General features: G+C 50.9%; 2 protein-coding genes across 2 annotated transcripts in view; both read right to left on the bottom strand.

The window, feature by feature from the left end:
• The window catches only part of LOC119097058 (neprilysin-1), a 17604-nt gene extending 14244 nt beyond the window's left edge, over window positions 1-3360 (bottom strand). The window contains exons 1-3 of the mRNA XM_037220087.1: window positions 3276-3360; window positions 2838-2957; window positions 889-1019 (exon numbers count right to left, since the gene is read on the bottom strand). Coding sequence (XP_037075982.1) covers window positions 889-1019; window positions 2838-2957; window positions 3276-3305 — 281 coding nt within the window. The 5' untranslated portion in view covers window positions 3306-3360. The remainder of the gene's footprint in view (window positions 1-888; window positions 1020-2837; window positions 2958-3275) is intronic.
• Window positions 3361-16411, bottom strand: LOC119097408 (endothelin-converting enzyme 1). The gene is made up of 7 exons (XM_037220450.1): window positions 16293-16411; window positions 9362-9468; window positions 8577-8813; window positions 7953-8036; window positions 4588-4802; window positions 3406-3491; window positions 3361-3373 (listed from the first exon to the last, which is right to left on the bottom strand). Exons 1-7 carry the CDS (start codon window positions 16409-16411, stop codon window positions 3361-3363), a joined length of 861 nt encoding a protein of 286 aa, XP_037076345.1.

Genomic DNA, 16411 nt, shown 5'->3' with positions numbered 1-16411 from the left:
GGTCTATCCCGCCCGCCTCCACACGCCACCCCCAGGTCGTGTTAGGCCGAGTCCCAGCCGGCACTGTCAGGCCGGGTCCCAGCCGGTCTATCCCGCCCGCCTCCACACACCGTCCCCAGATCATGTCAGGCTGGGTCCCAGCCAGCCGTGTCAGGCAGGATCCTAGGCGGCCTATCCCGCCCGCCTCCACACACCGTCCCCAGATCATGTCAGGCTGAGTCCCAGCCAGCCGTGTCAGGCAGGATCCTAGGCGGCCTATCCCGCCCGCTTCCACACCCCGTCCCCAGGCCGTGTCAGGTCGCGCCTCAGATGGTTCATCCCGCCATCAAGCTGTGTCAGGCCGGGTCCCAGCCGGTCCATCCCATCCGCCTCGCACCGTCCCGCCCCGTCAATGGACTGAGCTGAATCGCAGCGACGCTGTGGGGCATCACCATGAGGCGAGCGACTGTCGAAATCCTACGACTGGGCCAAACACGAATGGATGGCTGCTTTACTGGACAGCAATATGTGAGGCGTTGTTGACGTCCAGTGCATCGGGTGTGTAGACCGTGTTTTCACAGCAGCGCATTGGCTCATGCGCTTTATCAGATGAAACGCAATGCACTGTGACCTTCGAGCTGGAATACTTATTGATTTTTGATTTATTTGAAGGCTGATCCATGATTGACGCAGGGATTCACACAAATCATTTGGGACGCCACCGGCTAGATTTCCCCTAAATTTAGAGGATTTCTGGTGGGCTTAGCAGACTTGGTGACCTCTTGTCAATTTTAGGCACACAATGAGCGGACGAAATGAATATTGGCAGGGGGATGAGACCTCATCAAAGAGACACAAAGCCCATCACTCATAGCACGAAATTCGCTGCGAGCCACATGAAAGCCTTACCGCTTGGGGCTCTCGTCCAGGAACTTGGAGACGGCCTTCACGAAAGGTTTGCAGTCGACGGATACGATGTTCATGTCGTGGCTGATGTTGTTTACGGCCAGGAAGTTTTGCAGCATCACGGACCAGTCGAACTGCACACAGGGTTCTCATGTAAAAGGCCAATCTCTTTGAAACTTGGGGCGCACAGTTACGTGATGAGAACCCACTACATTATATAGCGATCATTAATAGAATTGGGACAGGGTGCTGGTAAGCAAACGTCGGCGGCGTTATTCGGAAAACACCTATTGACAAATGCGAATAATTCGCACCACATCTGTACCAGGACCAAAAACTAGTGGGCTTAGCACTCCTTCCTTTATCACGCTAATCTAACCACCAGCAGCCCCATCTCTAGGCCCTACCCCGCTGGTCGCAACGCCTTCTCGACTAGCGTGACCCCGCCGGCCCAGGGTCAAGTGGGGGGAGGGGTGGGGGTTACGCTGGCAGAGCTGTAATTGCCTCGTCGTCTCCAGTGCTCCCAGACCACCGTCAGCTGGTGGTCCGGGCTCCGCAGCGTCTGCCGCCGCCGCTCTCCTCGTTGCCCCGGCTCTGATTGGACGCAGGCGTCGGCGGTTCGTCAGGGCATTGGCAATGGCTGAACCGGTGCAACGGTCCCGACGGCCTGCACCAAAGACGCGGCCCGGCCACCGGCTGGAGCCGAAGCCTTGGGAACGGCGTGAATGACTCTAAAGATGCTTACAGGCCGACGCCAAGTGAAGAGAACAGCCGCAAACACAGCGAATTTTCGAGAAACTAGTTGGGATGCTGTAGCGGTGAACCATATGTGGCAATAGATTATGCCCCAGGACAGTGTTAACGTAGGGAAACGGTCACGGCTCAGGGGCGATGCGCTAGCCCGTGGACGCGGTGGGGTGGGACGCGGTGGTGCCGGCGAATCGCACACCGATCGTGTTGCGGGTGGGCTTGAAAGGGGTATAAGGGGTGCTGCTTGGGGCGTGTAGAGTGAGCCTCTCTGTCGGCGTTGTGCGCGGCAGTTCGCCGTTGTGTGTGGGCTGGTCCAGCCGCGATGTGACCCCCAATACGGATGCGCACTGTAAGATGGTATTCAAGTAGGCCGCGAAAAAGATGTTTGCCACTGTACTGTCCGGGTAAGTATAACTGTGGGTTTAGAATCATAATTGACGGATGAAGAGAAAAGTAGGCGCATATCACGACACTCCGTCGGTGCTTGGAAGCACCCCGCTTCCACGCGTGTCCCACGCCGTGCGTCATCAGGCCAAAGGGAGCAGAAGAAGCATGAGAAGAAAAAAGAAGAGACACCTCACCTCGGTTGTCTGCATCCGTCGTGATTCACATCAAGTGACCCACTGATATCCAATGATAAAATCCAATATATTTCTGTTTTAAATTAAGGTAATATATATGCAAATGCATATATGCATATATATATATATATATATATATATATATATATATATATATATATATATATATATGTGTGTGTGTGTGTGTGTGTGTGTGTGTGTGTGTGTGTGTGTGTGTGTGTGTGTGTGTGTGTGTGTGTGTGTGTGTGTGTGTGTGTGTGTGTGTGTGTGTGTGTGTGTGTGTGTGTGTGTGTGTGTGTGTGTGTGTGTGTGTGTGTGTGTGTGCGGGTGTATGTGTCTGTGTTTGTGTGTGCGTGTAATTTAATTAAACCGTCAGACATCAGTGATGACTCACGTCATGGCTGAGGCTGGACAGCTCCTCCAGAGGCAGACTTCCGTGTTATTGGTGACTCACGCGCGGGGTGAGGACGGACAGCCCTCCAGAGCCAGACCTCTGTCTCAGTGGTGACTCACATGATGAGCGAGTTCGGACACCTCCTCCAGAGCCAGACCTCGGTATCAGTGGTGGCGTGATGAGGGAGTTCGGACACCTCCTCCAGAGCCAGATCAGGGGTGACTCACATGCGGGGTGAGGTTGGACAGCTCCTCCAAAGACAGGCGTCCCTCCTCAGCCAGCAGGACGTCCGTATCCGTAGCGTTGAGCAGTACTGAGACATCTTCGCAAGACGTCTTGCTGATCAGCTGGTGAAATAAATAACGCGGGGATTGATACCGTCGTGATATCTTACGAAATAATTACCCGCTCCCAGAACAGCCCGGCTGAATGACGTAACGACCATTGCGAGCGTATCGTGCGTGTTCCAGGCCATGATTCGGTTTCCAAAGCGGCTATAGTCGACTTCTAGATGTCTAGATGTCTGAGGCGAATACACACTCCAAGCTCCAAGCTATGAAGGTCCGAGCTGTTTTGGTTTACAGCGCCGCATCAGGCGCAAGAAATGGTGACGCGAGAACTGAACGCGCCGCGAACGCATCGGAAAGCCCACTGCGCACTCCTACCCTGGCGAATTGGATCTCGAAGTCAACCATCTTCTCGACCTGCTGCTGCTGGATCTTGCCAAGCTGTGCCTGCTGCTGCTGATCGTCAGCCGGCGGCGCTAGCACGGCTAGCGTATCGGCCAGCAGCCGCCGGTAGGCTGCCAGCTGGCGGCGCGCGTGCTGATCCGTCTGGTTCAGCAGGTATCCCGCCTCGATCAGCGGCGAGCCCTTGAACAGCTGACGTCGCGACGCGCGCGACCGAGGAGATTTAGTTGGCAGTTGCGCTGGGTGGGTGGCGATGTGTGTGTGTGTGTGTGTGTGTGTGTGTGTGTGTGTGTGTGTGTGTGTGTGTGTGTGTGTGTGTGTGTGTGTGTGTGTGTGTGTGTGTGTGTGTGTGTCTGTATGTATGTATATACGTATGTATGTATGTATTCTGCATGCAGATGTAGGCAACACATGAAGAGCTTTCAAGAACAGATCACTGCCGTAAAAGAGAGATAGGCTGTGGTGAGCTCCTTCCCCGTCCTCCTTGGGCGAGCACCACTGCATTTGTTGTTCAGGAAATTGGTTGATTCAGGACCTGGTAATCTAAACGGCTTTGGCTTTTTTGCCCATCAGATGAAAAACTAATGTACCTTGTGCTTTTATGCATTTCGATGGGCTGTTTGCATACATATGGCCTCCACATATTATGTCACGCATGGAAAAGGGGGAGGAGGAACCGTAGCCGAAGCGTAACAAGCGGGAGGAGTTTAGACAGCATAATGTTTCACTATGGTCAGGCTGCAAATTAAGCTGCAAACATTGTTGAGAAATATTTTAAGGCCTTTAACCTTGATATCGCCGACTTTATTTTATGACAACAACCAGTCTTTGTTTCGCACTTCTAGCTCAATTAAGGACCAAATGAACTTTACCTTTTTTGAGAAATTACATTTGACGCAGCGCAACCAGTAGGAAGACGGGGTCTTCCCAGTGTAACCAGTGCGTAAAATGGAAAGGGAGCTGAAAAATGACACAAAAATGCGTGACGAACTTTATGAATAGCGCCTGTGTATTCTGATAATGTATGCCTCCTGGTGGTAAACGCTCCGTAAATGGCTTTCCCGTCGCATAATGGAATCGTTGCAGCAGCCTTGGCGGGTTTTGAGACGCGGCATAGACCCGACATCCAAAGACGAAGCAAAATAGCCTACTAGCTTTGTTTTCTAAAGCCGGGCCCGTCGTTTTACGTGCGCGCGTGTCAAGGAAGCACCCAACAAGGCGCGCGTGGCAAATCTGGATTGCGCTAGTGGACGTGGCCCGTCCGTCCCACTCGGTGCACACATCCCACCTGTATGATGTAGGTGGACGTATCGCGGGAGTCGGAGGACACGAACAGCTCAAGTACGCTGTTGACTTTATAGCTGTGCAAACGCGTGATGAGCGCAGTCAGGTTAAAGCGCTGCACGACCCAGCCGGGCTCCAGCAGTGGCCAGCCGCCCAGCTCGGCCAGCACCGCGGCCGCCACCTCCCGGCTCTGCTGCACGTCCGTGCTCGGGTCACTGCCTGCGGGGCGAGGGATGGGGTCACCACCTGCCGGGCGAGAGATGGGTCACTGCCAGTCGGGCGATGGATGGGTCACTGCCAGCCGGGCGAGGGATGGGTCACTGCCAGCCGGGCGAGGGATGGGTCACTGTCAGCCGGACGAGGGACGGGTCTCTGCCAGTCGGGCGAGGGATGGGATCACTGCCAGTCGGGCGATGGATGGGTCATTGTCCAGCCGGACGAGGGACGGATCACTGCCAGCCGGGTGAGAGATGGGGTCACCGCCCGCCGGACGAGAAATGGGTCACTGCCAGTCGGGCGAGGGATGGGATCACTGCCAGTCGGGCGAGGGATGGGATCACTGCTAGTCGGGCGAGGGATGGATCACTGACAGCAGGGCGAGGGATGGGATCACTGCCAGTCGGGCGAGGGATGGGTCACTGCCTGCCGGACGAGAGATGGGTCGCTGCCAGTCGGGCGAGGGATGGGATCACTGCTAGTCGGGCGAGGGATGGGTCACTGACAGCAGGGCGAGGGATGGGTCACTGACAGCCGGGCGAGGGACGGGATCACCGCCAGTCGGGCGAGGGATGGGATCACTGCTAGCCGGGCGAGGGATGGGTCACTGACGGCAGGGCGAGGGATGGGTCACTGCCAGCCGGGCAAGCGACGGGTCACTGCCAGCCGGGCGAGGGATGGGGTCACTGCCTGCCGGACGAGAAATGGGTCACTGCCAGCCGGGTGAGAGATGGGATCACTGCCAATCGGGCGAGGGATGGGTCACTGCCTGCCGGGCGAGAGATGGGTCCCTTTCTACCGGACGAGGGATGGGTCACTGCCAGCCGGGTGAGAGACGGGGTCACTGCCAGTCGGGCGAGGATGGGGCCACTGCCTGGCAGGCAAGAGATGGAGTCACTGCCAGACGGGCGAGAGGTGGAGTCACTGCTGGGGCTGACCTGCTCTCGGAGAAGTGGTGACTTAGTGTTGACGCATTTGGTAATCAATTCGGCACGTACCGGCAGTGCGTATTTGCATGGATTCGGGGCAGAAAGAAAATACGACGACTTTCAATACAGCCTAGGCGGTCTGTTTACTTGCACAGCAAGAGAAAAGACAGCGCCAGTGACGGCTTGAGCCGGCTCTTTAATCACCCCTTCCTCCCTGGTGAAGGAACGTCAAAGTCGAGACATCTGACGAGTGCATGACGTTCCAAAAACATTGGAAAAGCGACTTCCACTGAAAAGAAATTAAAGGGAAAATTTCGACTAAGTGAGAGACTTTCTCCGTACTTCCAGTCCCACAGTCGTCGCTCTTCATCTGGTACCGACGATATGAGGCAATTTCCTTTAACAGCATAGAAATGTAGGAGCGTCTTCATGTCATATGACACCCAACTCAAACGTTTCATATGGCCAATCGCGTGTTATGAATAATGCACGGTCGGTTCGGCGCGGCAGCCCAGCTGGCTCGGCGCGTGGCGCTGATTGATTCAGCACCAGCAAAAGCGCGTCCGAATCACGTCCAGGGAGCGGACCCGAGCTGTTGGCACTGCCGGCTCGCGCCGATCTGACACCGATCGGCGATACTCGAGCTTCAACCAGCGACAGTCGACCACGGATCAGCAACAGGGAAGCCCTGACTGGCGGGAGTGAACCCTGACCAGCATGAGTGCAGCAGGAGTGAAACTCTGACCAGCGGGTACCGAATCTTCACCAGTGACAGTGGGGCCCTGACCAGCGGGAGCTCGGCCTTAACAAGCAGGAGTTAAGTCCAACCAGCGAGAGTTGGGCCCCGACCAGGGGGTGTGGATCCCTGAACAGCGAAAGCCGGGCTCCGCCCAGCGGGTTTGCAGCTCAGACCGCCGCGAGTAAGCCCGGACCAGCGCAGGGAAGAAACCCGACCAGCAGGAGTGGAGCCCTGACCAGCGGAAGTGGGGCCCGATCAGCGGGAGTGAGAGCAGACCAGCGGGAGTGAAGCCTTGACCAGCGAGAGTTGAACCACAACCAGCAATAGATGGGCCCTAACTAGGCCCTGAGTGCCTAGGTCATGTTGTACGCAATGAATTGGACAAGTTCGACAACTTGGAGAAGAGCCAAGACAAATTTACAAAGTTGTATGCTATTAGTAAAAAGTAGTTTGCAAGATGGCAGTAGATGCGAGTGGTGAAATAATCTTTCTGTGTTTGTGATCTTTTCGTATGGCTGAAACAGTCACACTACAAGTTCGCCAGGGTTTACAGTCGCACAGCACGTCGCGCTTATGCACTGTTCTCAAAGGGTGTGCCCCACCCTTAGGTCATATTTCAAAAACATTGTCTAGCGAGAGCTCAGGAGCGGTCACTTCTAATGATAGCATCGTGTGGTGCCACTGCAGCATCATGAATGAATAATAACACATCGTTTGATCGTTTTCGAGCGCAAATTACGCTGGCAACGCTTTATGACAGGACCAACCTTATTCGTTTCCGAAAGCCAAAGTGCGCTTCGAAAAGAGACACTGTGTTGAACGTCATTGAGGACAAATCAAAGCCATAGTACAGCGTTTTGTTGAAATCGCGGGATAGTTACTTCGTGTTAGACCTAAGGACATCAAATATAGACATCTGGCCAACAAAGAGCCACAAAGGCCCATCGAGGTTGGCCTACCTCAGGTTCCCTACAAATTCTCGAAACTGACCTTTCCCCCTGATCTCCATGAATGTTCGCTTTTTTGTTTTAACAGTGTTTTAAGCGTTCGTAGCATTTCGATCACAAACTTTTTTACAACTTAGCGTATTGCGAACATCACAGAACACGTACCTTGAAAATAAGTAAGGCGAATGAAATGCATTACTGTCATAGTGGTAAGCAGGGAGTCTAATAATATTTCTTCTGCAGGAGCGGCTATCTTATCAAAATTCTGAGGTATTTAGAAGCATTTCGCGAAAAGTAGTATTGCCCATGTATTCGCACGAGTCTGATATAGCAACGAGTGAAGAATGCGAAGATGCCCTCTTTTTAGCGTAGTTCCATGCCCTGTAAATAATTCAAATTTTTGCGTTTTCACAGCAGGCAGTCTGATAATTATGCAACCTAAGTGCTGCGCATGACCGTGCAAATCAGCTTGCACTCAAACAAGACGTTTTATCGCGTAAGTTCATCTCGACATTTTGTCAATAAGAATGCAGCTTACTCATGTTGACGCATGAATAGTATAGTTTTTCCACTTTCTTCACAGCAGGGATGTCTGGTGCTACATCGTTGTCTTCGATTAGTTCTGCAACAACAAGAAACAACACATTAGAGGGTCGTCCAGCGACGATATTTAAAAAAAAACGTTCCAATCACTACATCGCGTCGAAGCAACTCGAAAATAACGTTTATCAAAGTTGGTTACAACTCCGCACGTTCGAATGCTGACACCAGCCGCTGTTAACAAGCCACAGTTGATTGCAACTCCGCAACCAATGATGACACCAGCCTCTTCTATGTAGATTGGACACTACACACGTAATCGCGCACCCTCTTTCTGGAGCAGTAGTGACAGCATGTCTTGTAAGTAGTTAGAGGCCACAGAACCAGCGAATGAATGAGGCGCGATCTGCCGCGTGGGGCATGGGTCGAGGCACTGTGCGTCCGAGAGAACTCGGGTCTCCCGAATGGGAGATGACGTCGTTTCCGACTGAGCCCTTTTGTCTCCCCCACTAGCATTGCCAGCTTTCAGCACAAATGCCACAGATTTCACGGGAGCATGTTTCCTTTCAACATCCAACCCAGGATTCGTCCCTCGGCGCCGTCGTTCGCCCAGTCGCCTCACTTTTGATGTCGACCAGCATGCGCTCCTGCATGTGCTGGATATTGGAGCTGTAGAAGGCGTCGCTGGGCACCACGTGCGAGCTGAGGTAGCGGCCGCACGCGTACTGGAAGAAGTCCTGGCAGGGCTCCGCTGTCGGGTCCATGCGGTCCAGCACGCGCGAGGCCACCCGCAGACAGGTGGGGGTGAGGCAGCGGGTCTCCGGCGCCGCCGCCGCGTCCGGCTGACCCCGGTACAGCACTGCCGCACGCCACGTGACTCTGTACTACGGCCACCGCCCGCCGCAGCCCAGTCACCCACAGGCGGAAGGGGCGTTCAGGTCTGAGACACATTCAGTGGCGGATGCAGGTGGCGTTGCGGTCACGGACCCAACTCAAAGGCTTGGCCAGCGGCGGCGGCACCTTAAGTCAGAGGTCACTAGGTCAGGGCCTTTCAGGGGATCATTCTGAGGTGTATATATTTGTATGCAGAATCACGTCCCACAGTTTTCTGATGCCGGGCAAACTGCATTCTTTTGCCACCTGTTTGCTGCGGTGTTCGGGCTCAGCTTGGGTCCTGTGGGCCCGGAAACCGACATTGCGGCGCCGTATGACATAGAGCTGGTCGGCGAGCTGCAGTCGCACAGCACAAACGATCACTTTGCAGGTTTTTTGTAGTGGGAGAGGTTGACAAAACGTTCATAAGAATCAAAGCACACTAACCTTTTTGAAGGAAACATAATGTTGTAACTAGTTCACGTGGGCATGATCCCTACCCGTGCCTCAGCCTGTCGCAAGGGAGCAGCTCACCTAGTACGAGGTTCAGGAGCAGGGCGGTGCATCCTAGCAGCAGCAGGAGCACCAGCAGCAGCAGGAACTTCTCCAGCACGCTGCGTCGGTGCCACCAGCGGCGTCGCCTGTGGATGCACGCTGTTGAGGCGCACGACAGTCGCAGCGCAGAGCGGCGGTCTGGGGTGCAGTTTGGGAGTGACGAATGGCTGCACTAGCCAGACTGTTGTGGGGATGCTGTCAGCGATATCGATCGAACTTCAGTGCCCTATCACTGTTCTCAGAGCCAGCCCTATCCAGCATGCCGGCCTCGCCAGACTCTCAACCTTTGCCAGCAGCAACAGCGTGCCGTACTCAATAGCAATTCACGATGTCGGTGTTCCATAACCCAAGAGCTCGTTGAAACGGGGACAAAAGAAAATAATGAGTTAACCATGCATCTCCGCGGTGCTGAAGGTTGAAGTGGGTAATAGAAGGAAGTGAATTTATGTGCAGATACCACTATGACTACAATGCCACGATATTCGCTCAGGCCGTGATCATTGCATTTCCCACTTTATTTTCAAACACTTTAATCGGCGTTCAGTAGCACGTAATATCTGCTATGAGCCTTATTGTCATACTTAATCTATAAAGCCTACAAGCAGTCTGAATTCCGGAATCATTTCAAGGTCAATAAACTCAACACTAGGAAACACTAAGCATAAAAATTGTGCTAGATCTCAGGAAGCAACGAAGGCAAAGGGGTGAAACTAACTGCACCGACTAGAACAGTGTTTGGTCAATAAATCACCAAGTAATCTTGACACCGTTTGATCCATACTGGCCTCAGAAATCTACCTTGCCTGACTTAATTGGATGGCCATGGGCTGGGCTGATCTGATTTAGGGTTAAGCGGGAACGACTTAGTCCGACAATGTCAGCCGATGAAATGCGTGAGTTCGCAGTGATTTCCGTTTGTGTTGAATGAAATTAATATATTAAAAGCAAATGCTTTGGAAGAAGGTCGGTTAAAATGAACTGGGCTATCCGTACGTTCACTGTTTAAAGAGAAACTTCTCATGCTTTGTTCCCAGGTGTGGTATTGGAGATCGGTTTTTAAAAAGGCGACACTGGTCGTTTCCCGGTCTATTTGTGACATTGCTCTGGACCGGATCGTTTTCAGATTGTATGTCGGTTTGTAAAAGGTGATCGGTTTATGACGTACGACTTGAAAGTGAGTGATTGTACTGAAAGTTCCTTGCGATTGTTATAACATCTGTGGTGTGCGATGTTTTTGGTAAGGAATTTTGGTGAGGAAATTGTGAGTTTACCTTAGTTTGTTCCACGCCTTCCTACAATCTTAGCTATTGCGGGTTTTGCACGTTTGTGCTGTGTGTGCGACAGTGACATTAGCACTTAACGAAAGGTCTTTCGCAACGGCTTACTTCAGGACAAAAACTTTCAGGAACAAAATTCGGAACCTCTTTCGATAATTTGAGCTAAAGGACTCTGGATTTGTAGTCCGATGTGATTCATCTGATCATGACTTAGCTGTAATGTTCACACCAATTGTCATACATTTCGAACCAGATAGTAACGTGCATGTGCCTGGTAGCATTTGAAAATAGCTGATTCGAGAACAAAGTTTTTGGACATCTTAACGCTGGCTTGACCCGGTGTGACCTTGCCTTTGAATGGCTATTACAGTACTATTAACGCTTGTCATCGGGATATTTACATTTTCCCTACAGGAGAAGGACTCCGCAGTTCTCCTTGTCAGATATCCAGCAAAAAACAAAGCAAGAAAGCTATAGGCGGTCAGAAAACGTTATTGGAAGGTTCTTATTAACCTGTGCAAGACAGGTGTGTCTAACTGATGGTGAATGTGGCCACTTTCAGGTCAAAGCGGGTCAATCCAGTCAAGTTAGCACTTAGTAAACTTGTCTTGTGATCTCAAGAATTGAGCATGTTATGACAATGCGAACGATAGCTTTGAATAGCACTTGGACAATTACATCAGGTAGACACCATTGGACATCACACACGTATGACGTGTGATATGTCATGTCAGCGAACAGGGTGAAGGCCATTGTCAGTTGGCCTGCCCGGCTTTATCAAGAACTAAAGAATTAAACAGGCCGCATCAGGGTTAGAACGGACTTCGAAAGCCGAAATATTCGTGCCATTAAGATCAATCGTATGACCTTTAATCTACCGTTGATTGACCAGAAAATTGCTCGCCGCACATGGAATATGCCATGCGACACAAAATCCTACCTGTCTTTGCTTCACTTTTGCCACCGCTGCAAATCCCGACCCTAGCCAGACAAACTCACATCACGGGGGGAGAGGGGCTACAGACCGGTGACCAGGCAAACTGACACCGGTGGGGGGGGGGGGGGGAATGGGCAGGCCTGTGGCCCGGTCATCAAGCGCTGTCGCCCGTCGGACAGCCCCGGCCGGGTGAGGGAAGGACCATGACCTGGTCCGGCCGCAGACCGGCTATGGATCCAGTAACCAAGCGTTGCGACCGGGGCCCTCACTGTTTGTAACATCGAGAGCAGCCTTTACATTGCTTCCCCGATAACCTGAGTAGGATTTTCCGGTGACAAACGATGAAATTCGCTCCGCCTTATCCTGGTTTTCGTTCATTCCAAGTTGGAACAAAGTTATAGGTCCCTGTCTAGAAGTGCTGGTGTGAAACATGTTAATTTCTCTTTGCATGCCGGCTCCGTCAGCTTAGCCGGTTCGTAAATGCCGATGGACCTTTCGTAAAATGCATTGTCATGCTTTTATCGTTCAAAATTTTAAAGTAGCTCTTAATTTGTGGCCAATTTTGATCACCATCCAGTTTCTGACCAGACTAGTGGAAAATGTTAGTGAAAAGCGAAATTGATAATTCAAGATGTTTCATATAAACAACGTGGCCAGGAAAACGTTTTGAGGGAAGCAGGATTTAAAATGTGCATACCAAGGGTTCGTCTAATTTTTTCTTTACCTTTCACTTAGCCCGTAGCCAGGAAAAAGTTTTGAGGGAAGCAGGATTTGAAGTGTGCATACCAGAGAGTTGTCTAATTTCTTATTTACTTTTCACTTAGCCCAGCTTCCACTTAAGTTGTTGCATGACGGCTTTTGCGCACCCTTAACCGGCTGTCAACGCCTAGTTGCTCACGTTTTATGGCCGCGTTTGGGCTGGATCGGTTATAGGCCTTTCACTCGTCTACGCTGGTACCCACAGAAGCTTTTGAACCCTGCTTGTACGTATCTTGCATGCACGCTTTTTGACGACATGTATCACCAGATTTGCATCATAATTTTCAAATTTATTTAAGAACGATATCTTGGCTTCCAAACATCTATTTTGCTCACAACGCTGAATTCGCTCAATGAACCATCATAATTGGCTCTGAACCGATGAGACAGTTTCGAAAGCCCAGCTTAACCCATGTCCGACCGGGGTCTAAGGCAACCACGTCTGTCCGTGGGGGGAGGAGTTGAATTTCCCCCGGAACTTCCAGATGCCGTATGAGGAAAACAAAGGTGCCGTTTTGAATACCTCGTCCAAAATTAAAAATGTATGCCAATTTTTCGCCTCAGCCAAATTTTAGGTCACCAGGGGCCACGGAAGGTCGACAGCGGCTGTTCCGGTAGATGCAGTTGAAACCTATGTGAAACGTCAAGGCGGACATCGAGGATACGGAAACAAGCGTTAAGACTGTGGAGAGTTCATTTCGGCCATTTCTGCTCCCCCACGTGGATCAGGCCAGATCAGGGTATCGTTCAAATTTGCGGAAGCAGTAGCTTAAAAGAATAATGCTTCTCTTCACAATGTGTTTCTGACTAAGTGACTAAGACTAAGTTTCTGACTAAGTTTCACGGGACGCGTGCGTGCATGGTCCTTCTGTCAGCTGGTTTTTTTATGATCGGGATATTATGTGTTGGAAGCGGGCGCGGACGTCCACGTACACGCGGCGTCAGACTCTTGAAGTTGTTTTTTTTCAAGCAGGGACGCAGCGCACAGTTGATGTCCTTCGTAGTCTTTCGAGTGGAATGGTGAGAGGTGTGTCACAATTCTCCCCGGCGAACTCTGTCACCGAATCACAAATTAACAGGAGCTGTGAGATGCATGGTGTGCAGGAGCGTGGCTATGACCTATCAAATCTACCTACCTATCAAATCACCTATCAAATAGAGCTTCTATTTTAATGAGAGCATTGCGAGGATAACTGAGATAAATGGAAAACGGATGTTGAAAGTGTTTTGTGCGGCGCGCAGGGTTGATTGGGATGGAATGTCTCAGGCGCGGCCGTTACAACCTGGTGCCGTTTGTGTCGTGCACTGCGCGTAATTGCCTGTTTAAAGGAACAATGCGTACTGAATGAAACAGAGCTAAAGTCGAGTTTAAACAATGCACCAAACCATTGATATCCGTCCATCTGACCCGACAGCTGAGTTGGTTAGAGCAGCTGCCTTCCGATACAGCCATCCGTGTGTGTGTGGGGGGGGGGGGGGGGAGGCGGGTTCGAGTCGCATTTGCTATCGATTAGTATGGGCTGCGGCCGCTGGCAGTGGCCGCGCTAAAGGTTAGGTGACATCAGAGGGCAGGAAGGACAGTGGCAATCATCACAGTACATTTAACTTTCACCACACAATTCTGTCGTTAACCTTGAATCTCACGATCGGATAGATGGGGTCAGGGCTCGAGCAAGAAGCACTGCTCAGTGTGAGCTCTGCTACCAGGAATTCTTCCATTAAAAAGATCCGGACTAGATATCTAAAAAAGCATTCAAATGGTGCAAACCATAAATGCAGTGCTACTGGCCATATACAGTACGAGAGGTATGCAGCATCCCACAGCGCTTACTGTTTGAGGGTGAACGCTTTGAAGCTTGCGTAACATTTTGCTCAATGTGATATTCATATTTCCAACAGTTCCTCGTCTGGGAGGGACATTTCCAGGTAATGGAAAAACGCTAGTCGCACTCTTTAAGAAGGTCAACTGGTCACCCACCTTTACCTTATCTACCCATCCCATTATCAACATGTCTGTTGGAGAAGGTTATGCCAGTTCAGTTGCGCTCATATATATATATATATATATATATATATATATATATATATATATATATATATATATATTCTGTCAGGGTACACAAAATATTGTTCATCGCCTCTCTTTTGCAGGCGGCAGGCCATGCAATTTTGAATAAGACCGTCTTTTTGCGTCTCGGACCACATACGGCGAAGGAAAGAGAAGAGTCATATTCGTCAGGCATACCAGGCCGTTTTCATTACAGGTTTTGCAGCGAATTCGAACCCATTCTATGTTTTTAACATAGTTCCATTCTCATGCCGGCTTTTAATCTGCATACAAATGCAAATGTAATGCAATGCAACACGGAAATACATCTGCAAAATTCAATGCGTTGTTTTCCACGCAACGATCTATTTTTGGATCGACGAATTTTAGGTAAGTAAAGTAAGATTGCTCACTCACTTTTCTCACTTAGAAAACCCAGAGCGCAAATTAGGCGAGAGACAGCAAGCTTTACAGGTAGATTAGTTAACCTCAGAAAATAGCATGAAGTCGCGATTAGCTGTCACGAAGATATAATCTTCCAGGAAGTGTAATAGCCAGGCGGGTGTTTCCCGCCGCTCACGGAAGTTTCACCCTCACTGGTCGGCTTGGCTCGGAGCACCACTTGACCTAGGTCAGTTGGAAGCCTTTTGCAGCTGCGGCGAACCCTATAGAACCCTTTAGACGTTAGAAACGGTAAGCTTCCTGGCATTTGAGTGGCCATAGCAGGGTTTCCACGAGTCAGAGATGCGCATTCGTCCGAAACACGAGTCGTGAAAAGTTTTCAATGGGCTGACATCTTTGTCGATATGATTTCGTGTGTTTATATCTCTCCTCGCTTACATGACGAAAACTCAATGTTGAAAGCTGAAGACAGCATCGGAGCGCCTAAAAGTTAATTACTTGCTAGTAAGCAGTTGATAAAAGTTTACTAAGCCACTGTTGTATTTTTAGCAAGTGTGCTCAAATGACTGAATGCACGTGTATGCATTGATGCATGAATCTTTGGCGTGTCTATGTCATCGCGCTGGGTTTGAACCACACGCTGAGAGCTCTAGTATTCGGGCTAGCCCCACTTGCTATTCTTTTTTGGATGTTGTCGTGTGACATCACCACCTGGTGCGGAAATAGTGCGAATGGTGCTCGAACTGCATCAGCCAAAGACAGGTAACTAGCCAATGCACGCTATATTATTCATTGACAGACAGCTGATCACTATGATGACTTTTCTGCGCCCGAAGGCTTCAGATCAGCAAATAATTCTGAGCAAGCTTCAGATAAGCGAATAATTAAGTCAACGCCGACCTGACATAAGCCTACAGTCTAGAGGTTGTTCCGGACCAGTCATGCATCAACAATTAGAGTCACGTCCCGGAGAGCGGCAAATAAATACGAAATTATCTTTTGTCAGCTACCAAGCACAGTAAAAAAGTATTGACTCTACAAATGTATACATGGCGCAACGTTTATCGACGTGTATGGAAACCTTTTTATTAGTCAGCGTGCCAGTGTGTCACTGCCTGAATCAGCATATCAACGTGCCACTGCCCGCATCAGCGTATTAGCGTGCCCTGCCGTACACTGTTTCCTAATATAATCGCTGGGAAGAACGATTCAGCTTGAGAACTCGTTTAATTCAAAAGTGAACAAGACACAGCATTTAATAACATTATTTCCTAAATATTGTGCTGTACGCGCTCGTGAGGCTCAAAGTGCACGCCAGCAGTCGGGGAGTAACACACAACTCCCTTCCTTTTCATTAAGTCGCTTCATCACTCATCCTCGTGCTTGCTAATTAGTCTAAACCGCGGCAGCTCCTTTGTCTTGCCGGCACGCGGCGCCCGAGTGTGCGGCGGCCGAGCCGGAGCGGTCGGCCGGGCCACCGCCACCCACCTGTGATGGCGAGCGGCCGCGCGGACCTCCACCTCGCCATTCGGCCGCGACCCGAGGTCAAGCGGGGTCAGCAGCTGGGCCGTGCTGTCCTGAGCCGAGACGGGTATCTTATCCCCCAT

The sequence above is a fragment of the Pollicipes pollicipes genome, unplaced genomic scaffold (genome assembly GCF_011947565.3).
Source record: "Pollicipes pollicipes isolate AB1234 unplaced genomic scaffold, Ppol_2.1 Scaffold_4295;HRSCAF=5057_pilon_pilon_pilon, whole genome shotgun sequence".
NCBI lineage: Eukaryota > Metazoa > Arthropoda > Thecostraca > Pollicipedomorpha > Pollicipedidae > Pollicipes > Pollicipes pollicipes.
This window is presented reverse-complemented; position numbering and strand designations above follow the sequence as displayed.